Source organism: Lygodium microphyllum, chromosome 29 (assembly GCF_053477565.2).
Source record: "Lygodium microphyllum isolate KBCC chromosome 29, Lygodium_microphyllum_v1.1.10, whole genome shotgun sequence".
Classification (NCBI taxonomy): Eukaryota; Viridiplantae; Streptophyta; class Polypodiopsida; order Schizaeales; family Lygodiaceae; genus Lygodium; species Lygodium microphyllum.
The window spans coordinates 68,066,115-68,080,798 of record NC_141163.1 but is presented as its reverse complement, the minus strand read 5'-3'; the positions used below and the strand labels follow the sequence as shown (position 1 = coordinate 68,080,798).

The 14,684-nt window shown below is 43.7% G+C and overlaps 1 protein-coding gene across 3 annotated transcripts in view; it reads right to left on the bottom strand.

Moving 5' to 3' along the window:
* LOC148010741 (dicarboxylate transporter 2.1, chloroplastic-like) overlaps positions 1–6,879 on the bottom strand; it is a 38,183-nt gene extending 31,304 nt beyond the window's left edge. For 2 of the 3 annotated variants that reach the window (XR_015689503.1, XM_087671660.1), the window contains exon 1: positions 5,527–6,876. Coding sequence is in view for 2 of the 3 variants with exons in the window: in XM_087671660.1 (XP_087527786.1) it covers positions 5,527–6,360 (834 nt within the window). In the remaining variant the exon portion in view is untranslated. Of the gene's footprint in view, positions 1–5,526 lie in introns of all 3 variants that reach the window. The other variant, XM_087671661.1, reaches the window with a different exon arrangement.
* Positions 6,880–14,684: the final 7,805 nt, after the last annotated feature.

Genomic DNA, 14,684 nt, shown 5'->3' with positions numbered 1-14,684 from the left:
TGGTAATCATCCGAGTTGTAGGTGCAAAGGTGTCATGAAATCCACCCTTGGCCACTGTGCAAAGCCCTTTGCAACGAGCCATGCCTTGTGCTTATCCAAAGTGCCAACACTGTGATATTTCCCCATTCAACATCAATCATCTTCTTATGAACATGACGAGGCACAAGATCCAAAGTGTCATTCTACACAATAGTATCCAACTCCTGCTCCATAACCTTCTTCCAATGTTATGATTGCAAAGCCTCCTTTACACAGATGACTTTATCTTGTATGGCATGGGTCATCAAACAATAGTTAGTACAAACAAGCTTGGTAAAATGTGCCTAATTCCTCCATCAACGCCACAGGTCATCCTATGGTTGCCACTCCTCAAGGACTCCCTCAATCCTTGAATAATGGATTGTATTACAAGCCCAACAAGGAGGAGGCCGATACTCCACTCGCCGCTTTCCTTCTATCAAAGTATTTGAAAACTTCACCAAGGCCAACTCAATGAGTGAGTCTCGTAGTGAAGCAATCTCTTCTCCATTGAGGGTGGGGACTCAATAGGTAGAGGCTCCGAAGACACTAGAGCAATTGCCCAACTGTCACTTGGATCTCCAAGTGCGGGATGCTCAACACCCCTCTCTACAGTTGGAAACTCCACGAACCAAACATCTCGACTCATGTGCACCTTCCGAAAAGCATGATTACAAAGTCTACATCCTTGGGAGGACTATGACCTATGACCCACGAACACTTATTTCTTGGAAGCTAGCTAAAACTTGTTCCTCTTCTTCTTCGGGATATAAACATAGGCATCACACCCAAACACCCTAAAATGAGAGACATCCGGCTTCTGTCCAAAGTAAGCCCCAAAAGAAGTCATACCAACCACAGCCGAGGTAGGGGGATTGATTAAGGATGGGACAGTGGTGGCCACTACTTTGGCCCAAAGACACTCACGTGTCTATGGATGCTTTATCATCATAGTCTATGCTATCTCAATCACACTTCGATTCTTCCACTCCAATATGCCATTCTCCTAAGGGGTATTCATGTTGGCAAACTCCTGGTGTAGGATCTTGAGTTTCCTGCCAAACTTATTATCTTCAAAGATCAACCAACCCTTAAAATGTAGGAATGCTTCGAACTTCAAGGCCAAGAAATATGCCCATGTCATCCTGCTAAAATCATCAACAATTAGCATAAAATGCAAACTCCCCTTAAGGAACTCCATCCGCATAGGTCCACATAAGTCCATCGAAACAAGCTCCAAGGGCTCCTTAGCTTGTCCAGAAGCCTTGCTGGGAATAGCATCTCTATGCTACTTGCCATGAATACAAGATATACATGGCGGATGGCTCATCCCAATCTATAGTAACCCACACATCAACTAACCACAAGCTACCTTTCAAAGGTACTTGTAGTTGAGGTGGCCAAACCAAGCATACCAAAGCTCAGTCTGAGTTTGCGAAGAAAGGAAAAGAGAAGAAAATGCAGAAGAAGACCGCATCTTGCAGACTCCATTCTCCTCATACCTACACAAAGAACCTATCGAGATACACTATCAAGAACTCGGAAGGAGTCCTTATCAAACTCGACTTTCAAATGAAGAGCACAAATCTTACTCACTAAAAGAAGATGATACCCTAAACCTAGCACATAGAGCACCTCTGATATGTGGGCACCACCTTGCCCATCCGCAATTAGCTACATACCCTTACCTTTGATAGGGACAAAAGAAATGTCACCTATAAGGATTTGCCCATACATCGGACGCATATGGGCAATCCCATTTGAAAAAGGAGTCATCTGGCAAGAAGCGCCACTATCCACAATCCACTCACAAGATTATGGGGCCATCATCGTTACATTAGTGGCCATCGTAGGAACATCTATATCACCTCTAGATGGAGGAATGCCGCCAATGAAGAAGCAACCACCACTCCTAAGTCCTTTGTAGTCTTCTTCTTCTTGGTGTCCTTCTTGTCCTTGTCAAGGCAATCTTTTTTCCAATGACCTACCTTGGATGTGACAAGTCTCCTTGGCTTTATCCTATTTGGACTTCTCATCCTTTTTCTTATTATTATTATTCTTCCCCTTCTATTGGAAAGACTGACTGGTCAAAGCCTTTGACTTGGGAGCATTCTGACCTTTGAGTTGTTCTTCTTGGTCCAAGACCATAGGAACCAACTCCTCCCACTTAAGGATCTCTATCCATCCTGAAGCAATCAAGGCAAAGTAAAATGCACTAAAGCAGGTCAATAACTAAGAGAAAAGAGTTATCACCATGTCCTCTGAGGTAGTCACCTTCCATGCATTTTGGACCTACGTTTGCGATTGCCGAAGCTTATTGACATACTCTCGCATAGAAAAAGACTTGTTAGAACTCAAAGTTCTCATCTGAATCTCTAGAGACACCCGCTTCATGATGGTCATCCAATTATACATTTGATCTAGCTCCAGCCATGTCTCACGAGCCATGGTCAAATGCTTGATGTGAGCAATGACAGACAACTGGAGTGCGAGAGAGAGAGGAAAGAACATATGCAGGCATTCAATTTGTCTCAATGTGTCTATACCCTCATCAACTCGGCTTTCTCATTTGCAAAAAGCTTAAAGGCCTCATAGGCTATAGAATGGTCTATAGCCTCAGTCATGAGCTCTACCAAATCATAAGACTCTAGTATGGAAAGCATCATTATGCACCAAATGTGGTAATTCTCCCCATCGAGCTTCTGATTCAAAGGAAGAGGCGGTAACACAAGGACCCTACGGTCCATAATAGCTTGAAACTCCGTGTCAATTTCAGACGACATCATAAATGGAATGACCTACACAAAAACAAGGGCAGCCCTCTCTAACTCCGCGCAAGGTGCCAGTGCCTACTAGTAGGGCTTTCTCTGCTCGTTCTCAAAGAGTTTCACCTGCTATAGGCGATGAAAACTCAAAATCTACTTCAGAAGACTAAACACAGCCTTTCCTCATTCATGAACAGCAAGGAACCACAAAAAAACAGCAACTTCAGTCCCTCTCTATATTGTACCTGTTCATCTCAGCCTCCAAAGGTTGAAAACACAAACTTTTGTCGCGAAGAATCCTCCCGATCAAGTCTGCCCACAATCAATCAGCCCTTCTACACTACTCTAATACCATGCTAGAGTGCAGCGAATGCGGAAGCGTATGGACAAGATTAAAAGAAAATGAACATGAGAGAAGAGGGAGAGAGAGAGAAGAGAGGAAACAACGCAAAAATCTACAATCAATGAATGCTGAAATGAAGAGGGCTGATATACAAGGGTTGTCAATGTATCTACTCGAGCCAAATCTCTCTCACCAACACCTGAAACACAAGTGATGGAGGGCAACGCAAGGTGTGTATAAATAGCACAAAAGAAAGTAACAAAATAGGCAGGTCGGCCAACAAAACTGGCTGATCAGCTAGCAGCCTCATAAATGCAGCCAGTCGGCTGTCAGAAAGCCCAAGAAATCTGCAATCTAACGTCATGCTGCCATGTGGCACTGCCCCTGCCTGTAATCAAGTGCCCATACATGACTGCTGAAAGAGCCCAAATAACTTATAGGAAATGTGTATGTCTACTCAAGAGAACTGCCAACTATATCCTAAGAATGCTAGTCTAGGGGATGACTAATCTCTAACATAAAGCACCTGTAGAGAGCACAAAAAATCTATGTTTTCTGCAGCAAACAGCAAGCTGAAAATTTGTGCTTTCAACAGTAGGGTGATCTTCTCTGAACAAAACCTCTATTCCTCACTTAGGCGATGATAGCATGTAAGTGCATGCAACAAAAGAGGAACGCAAACATGGAGAGAAAAGGAGAAGAGAAAGACAGCAGGAATGGAAGAGAAATCTGCACTGAATCTGGAAAGAAATCTGAATACACTAATGGATTAATCAGTCCTGGAACATAGCACAAAGGGTCAATGAGGGCATTGGATCAAGCTGAAAACAATGGCAACAAGGGAGATGAAGACAGAGATAGAATGTGCAACCTACAAACAAAGAAAAAAGATGATATGTTCGAGGGGAGGCATATAGCCAATCAACCCTAAATCTAGCTGCTGCCAAAAATGGTGTTATATTTATTTATCCCCATCTGTGAACACACATTATTGTGTGGAAAAGTGTGTGTTTAGGTGTGAACACCTTTTACATCACTTAGTATTTAATAAGGGTCAAAAGTGTAGGTGGATACCTCAACCTATATATTCAAGCCCTATCACTTGTACTTCCATCAACAAACTATCACATCAATCTATTTAACTTGATGTATACTAGCAAGAGTTTTCTCTCTCCCTCTCTCTCTCTCTCTCTCTCCACCATGGCCCTTCACCCTCCATAGCCTATTGAATATCGTCATGAGCTCAATACCCAACAATGGTATCCGAGCAGTCCATCTCATCAGTCCCGGTGTTGTTCATAATACTATGGTATCTCATTGGTTAGGATAGCCCCTTAAAGATACAAATCTGATGCAGCCCTTTGGTGGATCTCTCTCACGCGCCTTCTATTGTAGCACCCCCAAGCATGACCACGCACCTATTAATATACCCTATTAACCTTGTAGACCCTGAGTGAAACAGGGCTTTGAGTGTCTACTTTTGAATGGTCCTTCAAAGTAGATGGGACCATACACATCATTAAAGATAGTCTTTCCTCCAACCAAAGATTTTCCCATATAATTACAGAATTTATCACAGCAAAACCAATGACTAGTGAATGAGAACATTGCGCAAGAACAAAGCCATCCACTAGCAATTCATCTATTTGGGATGCCCTTTACCTGTAGGCAGCTAGTCCTAGTATTAACATGGAAAATCCATCAGAAGTATGACATCATAATAAGGGATGTTGTTACAATCCACTACTGGCCTCCATGGCACCACATGTACAACTACCCATCCAAAAAGAAGAGTACCCTCTACAAAACTACATTTCAAGCCTCTGTGTGAACCAAGCCCCCAAGGTACCTCAAACACATCTTGATAACATCTCCCCACATTGTATTGAGTAGTATTGGATCCAAGCCACTAGAGGGATTCTCCCCATAAAGAAAAACATTGCAGTCCTATCATGAAAATCTGTCACCTATGCCACCACTTGGTTCCTACTTTGCATCCACTATTTCCCGAAGTTCAACAGATGTGAACATCTCATGGTTTGCTGTCACAAAGCCACTCGTAAGTCGATTTGGCTATGGAAGATACGAGAAAATTTTCATCATACCATATGATTCACTTGGACATCCTCAATGGGAGTCTCTTCAAATATTAGAGCCACTATTTCTGAAAACTAAGTGTATAGCCTTTCTGAGAGCAGCTGGGCCAAGTGCACAGCCAAACTGATAAATATCATGCAATCAATCTCTCTCTCTCCCTCCACCCCCCCCCCCCCCACCGTGTGCAGGGTGTATGTTTGTGTTGCTACTTTTATCTGAGTGAAACCATTCCTCTGCATCAGATCCCAGCCACACAGCCCTGAATTCTGATTGTTTGCCAAAGTGAAAAGCATGAGAAAAGACCTGGAATTGAGTTTGAACCAAGTATGAACCAAGCCTCTTTGAAGAAGGGTCATTTGGCTTGCTCCCAGCTGACAGGGACAAAGATTGAATTATTGGCAAGAACACTCCACCAGCACGAGCAGTGGTGCTAGGCATGGCAGGAGCAATAAATGCCTCGCTCACAGTCAGACCATATGAAAGTCCCAAGGTGCTTTGGCCCATCATCTGCACAAAAAGCATGGCCACGCGTTCCCCAAGGCCAGTCTTGACAAAACCACGGGCAAAGAAGAAGGATATAACGATGAGCCAGATAACCTCATTTGTGAAGGCATCAAATGCAACTGAGAATGGCAGTGTGCCTGATACTATGGACACAGTGAGGTTTAGGAAGGCCCAAGCACCAACAGGCAATGGACCAAGCACCAGTCCAGTGACTGTAGAAAGGAAAATGGCCAGCAATTGCCATGCCTGTGGGGAAACAACATCCGGTCTGGGTAGAAGGAACTGAACAACAAGGCCTACGCCCACAGAGATCGCAAGAGGCAGGGGTTTGGCACCTTGCCAAGCACTCGTGTCGATGGCAGCCGAGACTGAAACGGGGGTCTCCTCTTCTCCACCTTCCGAAGCTAATGCAATAGTAGGGTTCCTGAGCTTCCGGACATATAAATGTGCAGGCCTTCTGGGTACATTTCGACAGTTCCGAGAGAGATCAACAAGACACGTTCTGACCTTGTTAGCATGACATCGAGGCAAATGAGCAGGCTTTCTGATCCTGCACAGATGCTCACAAAGCCTTTTGGGGGGTGAGTGAAGGGCAGGAGAATGAGATAGCCTTGACATCATAAGATCCTCCATGCTAAAAATGCTGCAATCCCAAGGCGAAATGTCGATTCAAGCAATCATAAATCCTCTCGTTCATTAACATTATCATCAATCATCAAGCAGAGGACTTCTTTTGAACAGATATGGGCGCTCTGCAATGCAAACCATATGGAGATTCTCCTCCTCGAAATGAGATCAGTCGTTTGTGATGTATATCTGATGATATCTGATATAGCCTGTTAACCACCTTCGATTGATGATCTTTTTCGAAAAGTGCATCTCGTTTTTTTTGTTTTTCCCGGTCCCCACATGAATATCCTCACCCTCAATGTGGAATCTCGCTCGCCCAATTGGAATCCTGCATGGGCTAAACGTCTCTCGACAGCTTTTCTGCACGTGGATATTCTCTCAACGGTAGAGTGCCACTAATCACACACATCTCACCTCTCTCAAAGTTCTTCTGAGTTCTCCAACTTCAACCACAGCAACCCGAAGCCACAAACTCATAGGCCTCACACACGAGGACCGTCCGTTGCAAAAAGGAAAGAGAGCAAGAACCTTGCGCTCAACTAAATTGGGTCTCCTCGATTACCATGGCGAGATCTTATGTTTCACTAATAAGCCAAAGAGAAACTACACACATGTTCTTCTTCTCATTGGTCCACATGTGTGCCTTAAGCTTGTGTGGCTTCCTCAAGACCTCATCTATGGAGTCAATCAAACCCTCACACTCATCTCAAGGTAAATAGCCTCCAACTTCTTAATTCGTGGAGTTTCCTCTCTCTTTTTCAAAAAAATAGTTGACCACTAGTAAGTTCCTTGTCACAACAATCATTGACAATGCAACTAAATGAGGCAACCCAATCAACCTCTCTTAACACCATCTCCTAGCCACCCAACCTAGACAATGCCATGCACCTCTTCTCTTCAAAGTAGCAAAGAAAGTATATGAGAATCACCCTATCATACTTGTGCCACAAGGAAAAGCACAATGATTCCAAAGAAATATTACAACCCCTTGAAACACCAAGAGTATCAAAGCTCCAAAGCACAACAACCATGTGACATGAGCTTCAAAACCAAAACAAGTGGTATTGCATTTGCAATCTCATCAATGTGGAAGCATCACATAAACTTAAACCATGGAAAATTGTGAGCATAACCACATATACTTAAACCATGGAAATTTTTGAGCATAACCATATCCAACACATATTTAGAGAAAGCAAAATGAAAACAGTACAGGCATCATGGGGCATTGACAACACCTTAACACCATAGCACCAACGTAAGCTAGCTTGTATGAATGATGAGCCTAGGCTCACACTAAATCGATGCAACAAAGGCTTAGCCTTTGACTACATTCTTTCAAGATTCAAGACTTTACAATGGGAATCTTCAAGATTTAAGCCCGTCAACATAGGGTAACAACTCCATAACCATCAAGAAGAACTATAAGCATTATGACTTGTTGTACTAAAATCAACACCTCATAAACTTCTAAATCCACCATGGGCAACAAGACACCAAAGCACCCCAACCATCCTTCACAAGTATCTTACTAAAAACATAAGCTATCCACACATGTTCTTTAGGAGAACTTGCATCGATTGACAAATATCCTAGCTTAAGACAAGTATCCACACCATACCCGATCCATCAAAAGACATCAACTCATCATGAGCTCAACGGCATGAATTCCTTGACACCATGTGTTTCAAAAAGTTCTTAAGCATCACATGCCATTATAAATGTGTAAACACCTCATATGCTAAACCCCTCTCCCTCTCCCTCTCCCTCTCCCTCTCCCTCTCCCTCTCCCTCTCCCTCTCCCTCTCCCTCTCCCTCTCCCTCTCCCTCTCCCTCTCTCTCTCTCTCTCTCTCTCTCTCTCTCTCTCTCTCTCTCTCTCTCTCTCTCTCTCTCTCTCTCTCTCTCTCTCTCTCTCTCTCTCTCTCTCTCTCTCTCATACTTCCACTTTCACTCTACTACCTCTTGACCTATAACCTTTGTTTAGTTTTCTCCTTATTGCAACAAATGTTTTAACATGTTCCCACGAAGTTGAAAGCTGGAAATGGAGTACTTGCTATAGCATTATATTGAGAGGGAGCCTCATAAATTTCATCTCAATTCCAAAGAAACATCACATAACTACATGCATATAAAAGATCCTAGATTCATCCATTTGAGGAGTTGTTGCTTTTCCTTGTTTGTTTCATTTAATCTTGCTTGCTAGTGCCACACTTGATACATTCACTCCCTAGGGAAAAAGCTAGCCGGTGAAAGACACCTACCAAGGCTATCTTAGTTCCCCTTGAAACTCTACACCATGGCTCCCTCAAGCATCCCCTTCTAGTACCTTCTTGTCTTCTTCTTCACGTGTTTTTCACACCAAATGCATTTCTTGGCATTTTTGGGTAAACCTTCTTAGCTTCTGCTTCTACACAAGGCTACACACAAGCACAAACATGTACGTACACATGCACAAAACACATAGATATACACATATGCACTCAACTCTATCGCACTCTCATCGCATAGTAATAGCCCTTACTCCCATGAACACACAAAACACATGTATACACATGCTTACTCGTGGGGGCTCATACATTTGAACACTCTAATTTATATGCACCACATGCCCAAATGCATAGCACTACATATAAACACAAATCCTCATAAACCATCATCACATGCAACACAAAAGAAACAAGCATTTGTCATATATTAGGCCTCTACATGCTTAAAGTACACCTTCATATAATAACATCAAATGAGGCCATAGACACATATAATAGGCCTCCACCACACACACACATGAATATTTCATGTCAGAAACATAAAATCTTACATTTTCCTTCACCTCTCTCGAATGGAATATAAACCACTCATCCCTTGCCCTCTCAATATCTCATAATGTGTGATGCTTGAAAAGAAGCTTTATCCTCACACTGGCATTGTTGAGAAATAACAAATGATGTATGCTCAAGGAAGAGATGTCTTGAATCCCATATGCACAGTGAGTAGAGTGGAACAACCCAACTTCTATAAAGCATTGTACTTGACTATGGAATGAATACTATATCATGATGCTTTGTACTTTTAGTGTCTTGTCAGTGTCAATTCATTACACAAGATTGTCTTTATGAGTCCAAGCTAATCTATCTTGGAACCTAATTCACTTGTGCAATAGTTGGTCTATCTTTGTCTATGTCAACATGAGTCTTTTCTTCATCTTCCATCCTCCATAGCTCCTGCCATGCTCTAGATCCATGTTTTTTAACACGATATCAGAGCTTAGTTGAGCATGGCATAGCTCTATACACTACTCTCCTAGTCCCTCTTCACCTCGGGTCATCTCTGTTCAGTTCACAGTCGGCTCATGACTCCAATTCAAGCTTCATCTTGAGCTTGACATTGTGGCTGCCATAGCCAACCTACACCCACCTCTGGTTGAGCTCTTGGATCTCCTCAACTAGAGCCTATCTCAACTTGCTCTCTTCAAGACAATTGTTTCCCAACTTCAGCCACTCCTCCTTGTCACGTCAAATGTCAACATTGTGCGACCCAGCACCCAGCTTTGTAGAGATTGCAACTCGCTACTAGAAATACGACAGTAGACTGTCGTACAGTCGAATCTCCCTGTACGCATTGTTGGATGCCCTATAACCATAGGGCTTTGAAAGCTTGGGTCATAAGCTTCCTCCTCATCAAACGATTCCTCATATAAGTGTATCCACAAGCTGCCCCAAGTGGAAAACCAGTCACTCGCCTGATTAACCCACCATAGCCACTTCAACTACAAGCTCATTTCTCATCTCACTCCCTCAATGTCTGCAGTACACTAAGGCTACTACCACTCTAATTGCACAAAATTTGAAAGTTTCAACAAGACTTGGAATACTTTGAAGATTATTTTTAAGTCTTGAAGACCTCAAGCAGTAGCATCAATGCCAAGGCTTCTTTCTTTGCCTCATTATTCCTCCATTTGGCAAGGCAAATAATGTCACTCTGATCTGAGTGTTTACTCAATGATTTTGCCAGCAAGGAGGGGACTCAAGTTGAAAGAAAAGACAATCATAAAATAATCACCATCAAGAAGGAAGAAGAGTCAAGCTTAAAGACCAAACATAGTATCTCTTCATACTATAGAGTGTGCCTTCACATTACCTTGCACTTGTGTACAACTCTTTTGCTGAATAATTGAAGCTTATCAACATGGCAGAACTTGAGCAAATAACAAGGTTTAATGGAGAAGGTTTCCATGCCTAGAAGGAAAAGACCATGTATCTCCTCATGAGGAAAGACCTTTGGGATCTCTTTGAAAATGAAGAAGGTGATGCAGATGACAAGGAAGAAGATTCAGAAAGCGGAATCCTTGCATGATGCTAGGAGGCATATTCCACTGTGGATTTCGTGAGGTTTTTTAGTGGATTGTGTAAAACTATATTTATTTGTCGGGGCTCATACACAAGGTGGATTCCTTGTGTTAACCCTCAAACGAACGAAGGTGGAAAATCCGGAAAAAGCTAAAGCAGAAGACAAAGACAAAGGCCAAGGCAAAGAGAAACGGAAGACAAAGATGCACAAGGAGAAGAGTCCTAAATAAGGGAGAAAGGCGCACAAGGAAAAGCGCAAGTCAAAACTTTTGTAAAAGAGCGCAAGCACATCATGGTTTAATTCAAGGATACTGGGCTCTCACCCGTGCAATTTGTAAATGTGGATGAGCGGTGGAAAGGAAGCTAGGAAGATAGAAGGACAATGGGAAAAAGAGCCTAGGTTATGGCCGGCCATGTAAAAAAGGGGATGACCGCCCAAAAGTTATTTAGGGTTTTGTATATAAAGTGAATGAGAAGCTCATTCTTGTGTGTGGCCAAAAGTAGCTCTCTTCTTCTTCTTCTTCTTCTTCTTCTTCTTCTTCTTGCTTGCTTGAGCTTGTGCTTGAGAGAGGGAGTGTGAGAGTGTGAGGGAGTGAGTGTGTGAGGGTGAGGGACCGTGGGGTGGAGAAGCTCTCCATCTTCTCCTCTCTTCTCTTCTCTTCTCTTGTCTTGCTCACAGCAATGGAACTTGGATCTTGGAGCGGGAGGATCGAGCTTGCTTGAAGCTTGCACTTGGATCGTGGAGCTACCGGAGTGTGCGGGAGAGGAGGTAACTCAAACGGCACGAAGGTAAACTCACTACACCCGTAGATATGGATGGCGCATCGGTTACGTGAGAGGTAGCCATTAGTGCTCGGCTTGGAACGCTTGAAACAATAAGTGGTCCGTGGGTCTTGGTGGTTGAGTGAAGGCTCCCACATTTTGGTTCCGTTTGCCAGGACCAACGGATTCAAGCCTTGAGCGCTTGCGCACTTCGAATCGAGCATCGAAGTAAGGGCTTTCCCTGAATTGGTGCTTGAGATAGGTAGGAAGGGAGGGGGTTGAAGATGGTATTCGATCTCCTTTGCAAGTAGTTTTTTTGCTTTTTTGAGATTTATGTTGTGAGATAGAGTAGTGTAGGTATTTACTTTGTGATTTGGATGCATTAGGGTAGGAAAAAACAAAGAAAAAGAAGAAAAACAAGCATAAGGGTTTCTACTATCATAACAGGGCATGGGGGTTTGATTCGTTTGCCAATTTGCATTTTGGAGTTTATTGACAATTCCCAGGTATATAGATCTCTTCCCCATCACTCCAGCATCATTCTTGTTGAATCTCGTAGCTTGTAATAATCAATACCTTAAGATTTTTTGACGATTTCATGCTCGAAAGTGCATTCGGGTCGGTGGAATCGGACATTCGATCTAGTGTCCGATTCTAAGAATCGGACGTTCGAACAACCGTCCGATCAGACCATCTTGTCCGATCGAACCATTCGGACCATCCTGTCTGATCGGACCACTCGGACCAACCCGTCCAATTTTGGAAATCGGACCACTCGGACCAGTCAAAATCAGACCAGTCCATAATCGGACTACTAGAATTGGACCACCTTGTCTGATCTGATTCCCAAAATCGGACCACTTTGAAAATCAGACCGCTTTTTTGATCCAACTCCCAGAATCGGACGTGACCAAAATCGGACCACTGGGACGATCGGACCAACCCAAAATCGAACGTCTGATTTTGATAATCGGACATGTGAGAATCGGACAAAAAATTGCCAAAATTGGATAGATATCTAGAACACAAAATTTGATGCATCTAAATCCCGAAATTGACCCCAAAGGCTACGTAGAGCTAAAGGCATATCACAAATCCGTCACTGGGCTGAAACTTAGAGCAAGTAGTTCAAAATTTGGCTATAAATGGTCCTCCAAATTGCGCATGGTGTTTATCGTAACGGCCCTGCAAGCCGGGGGGAACTGCCCCCCCCCCCCCCCCCCGGACCCCCGCAGAGGAACGACGGTCAGCGGAATATATGACCCCCCTCTGCACCTCCCTCGAGTAAGTTGGGGAGAAAACGCACACCATGACAGGTCCTCCAAAACAGACCCTGATGTAGTAATGGCTCTACACGAGCATGGATTCTCACTTGCAAAAGAGCAACCAAAAGCCCATACCCGAATAGAGACAAGCAGAGACCCTAGAACCTCAATAGGCCCATCTAGCCAACAAGGGCAAAAAGGCCACACTGCAAAAACACATACGTGTTGTATTCGGACTGCATCTAGTCAAAGCGGAAAGCAACAACATCAAGCTACAATAGCGAGAATGACTATATATGATAGTCCTGACGAGAGATGTACCTTGAGCAACACTGCACAGAAGACCCAAGACATTGGTGGAGAATCCACGTCTGGTCATGCATGTGGGGACTCAAGGGCATCTATCAGAAGGCTTAAATTTACAAGCCAAGACCCGGAGATGAAGACATAGTACCACCTGCTTATCTTAGAGTCAAACTCACCGCAAAAAGAGAGCATACTATCGATGCTCTGATTGATGAAGGAGCAGATTTTAACATCTTGACCTATGAATCATGGACCCTACTAGGCCAACCAGAGCTCACACCGACTAGTGCAACTCTTAGCCCTTATGGGGGACACCCACAAGCACTCATAGGGAAGTGCAAAATCCTTGCGACAATTGAAACAGAAAGCTTGCCTATCCTATTTCATGTTCCTCCAAATAGTGCTAACTGCGGGAAAGAAAGTGTGAGGCCGACTATGTAACATAGAGGATACACTTGACACTATCGGGTGTGAGGATAGTCACAACCTTTAGTAAGGGTGACCTCATCAAACCTCGAGGGAAAGGCAAGCAAAGTGCTGACATAACAGTCAAGCTTGCTGACGAGAGCAAGGACTTGTTGGAAGAGTTAATACAAGCACAAGTCAAATAACGAGAGCCACTGAGTGAGGCCATGCCTGAACTAAGAAGGTCAAGAGACAATGCCAAGGATGGGCTTTGGACTTACAAATATCGTAGAAGACCCCAAAAGAAGCCCAAGCCTTATAGACGCAGGCATCAATGGAGGGTCAACACAACGCCGCGATGGATATCCAAAGTTTTGCTACGTGCTTAAGGGTACTACGCAGGTAACCGATGGATTTGGGTACCAAAATCCCTTGCTAAACCGCCTCCATCAGCTGAAGTCCAGAGTGCATCAAAAGCAATGAAGCACATGAGGAAATCTAAGAGAAACTCTAGGTCTCGAGGCAACAAACTAGACATGATTGTTCGAAAGAAAGAGCCTCAGCCTAGCATGCTAAATAGACAGATGTCATATGTAGTCATTGAGCATGCACAAAAATCATTAGTGCCCAAAGAGCCTTTGATTTCCCAAGGGGAGAACAAGCATCATAGGCACAACATTGCTCAAGGCAAGGCTGATCGCTCAACAAAGCAAATGGCATAATCGTCTAATAGCCTCGACCAAATCATTCAACCAGTGCCAAGTCCACCTAAGAGTTCTAGATCTCCTACATCCTCTTTTTCCAAACGGACACAGGAAGCACAATAGTAGTTGTCAAGGGAAACTGCTCAATTCCAATCTCTATCTCCATCTAAGCTTCCAAATGTCCAAGAGGTGGGACATAATGCCATCTATAGCTCTCGACCCAAGGATGTGCATGAGCAACCTAATGTGACTAGATCAACTCATACTCGATCTACACAAGTGAAGGTGCAAAGGGCAACAAAAGGCACGACCACTTCTGATCTGCCTAGGGACTTGACACCGCAGTCTACCAATGGTAGCCAGTCCACTGAACTAGCCACCACTACTTCCAATCAGGGACCACAGCAATCACAATCTTTGGCCGTGACAACACCCCTTGTGGAACGTGTCCTTAGTGGTTTACCTGTGGAGGAGGTGTCGCAACCAACTTCATTGACAACTCTAGTACTTTCAAAGTGCCTAAAGCCTAGGCTGAAGG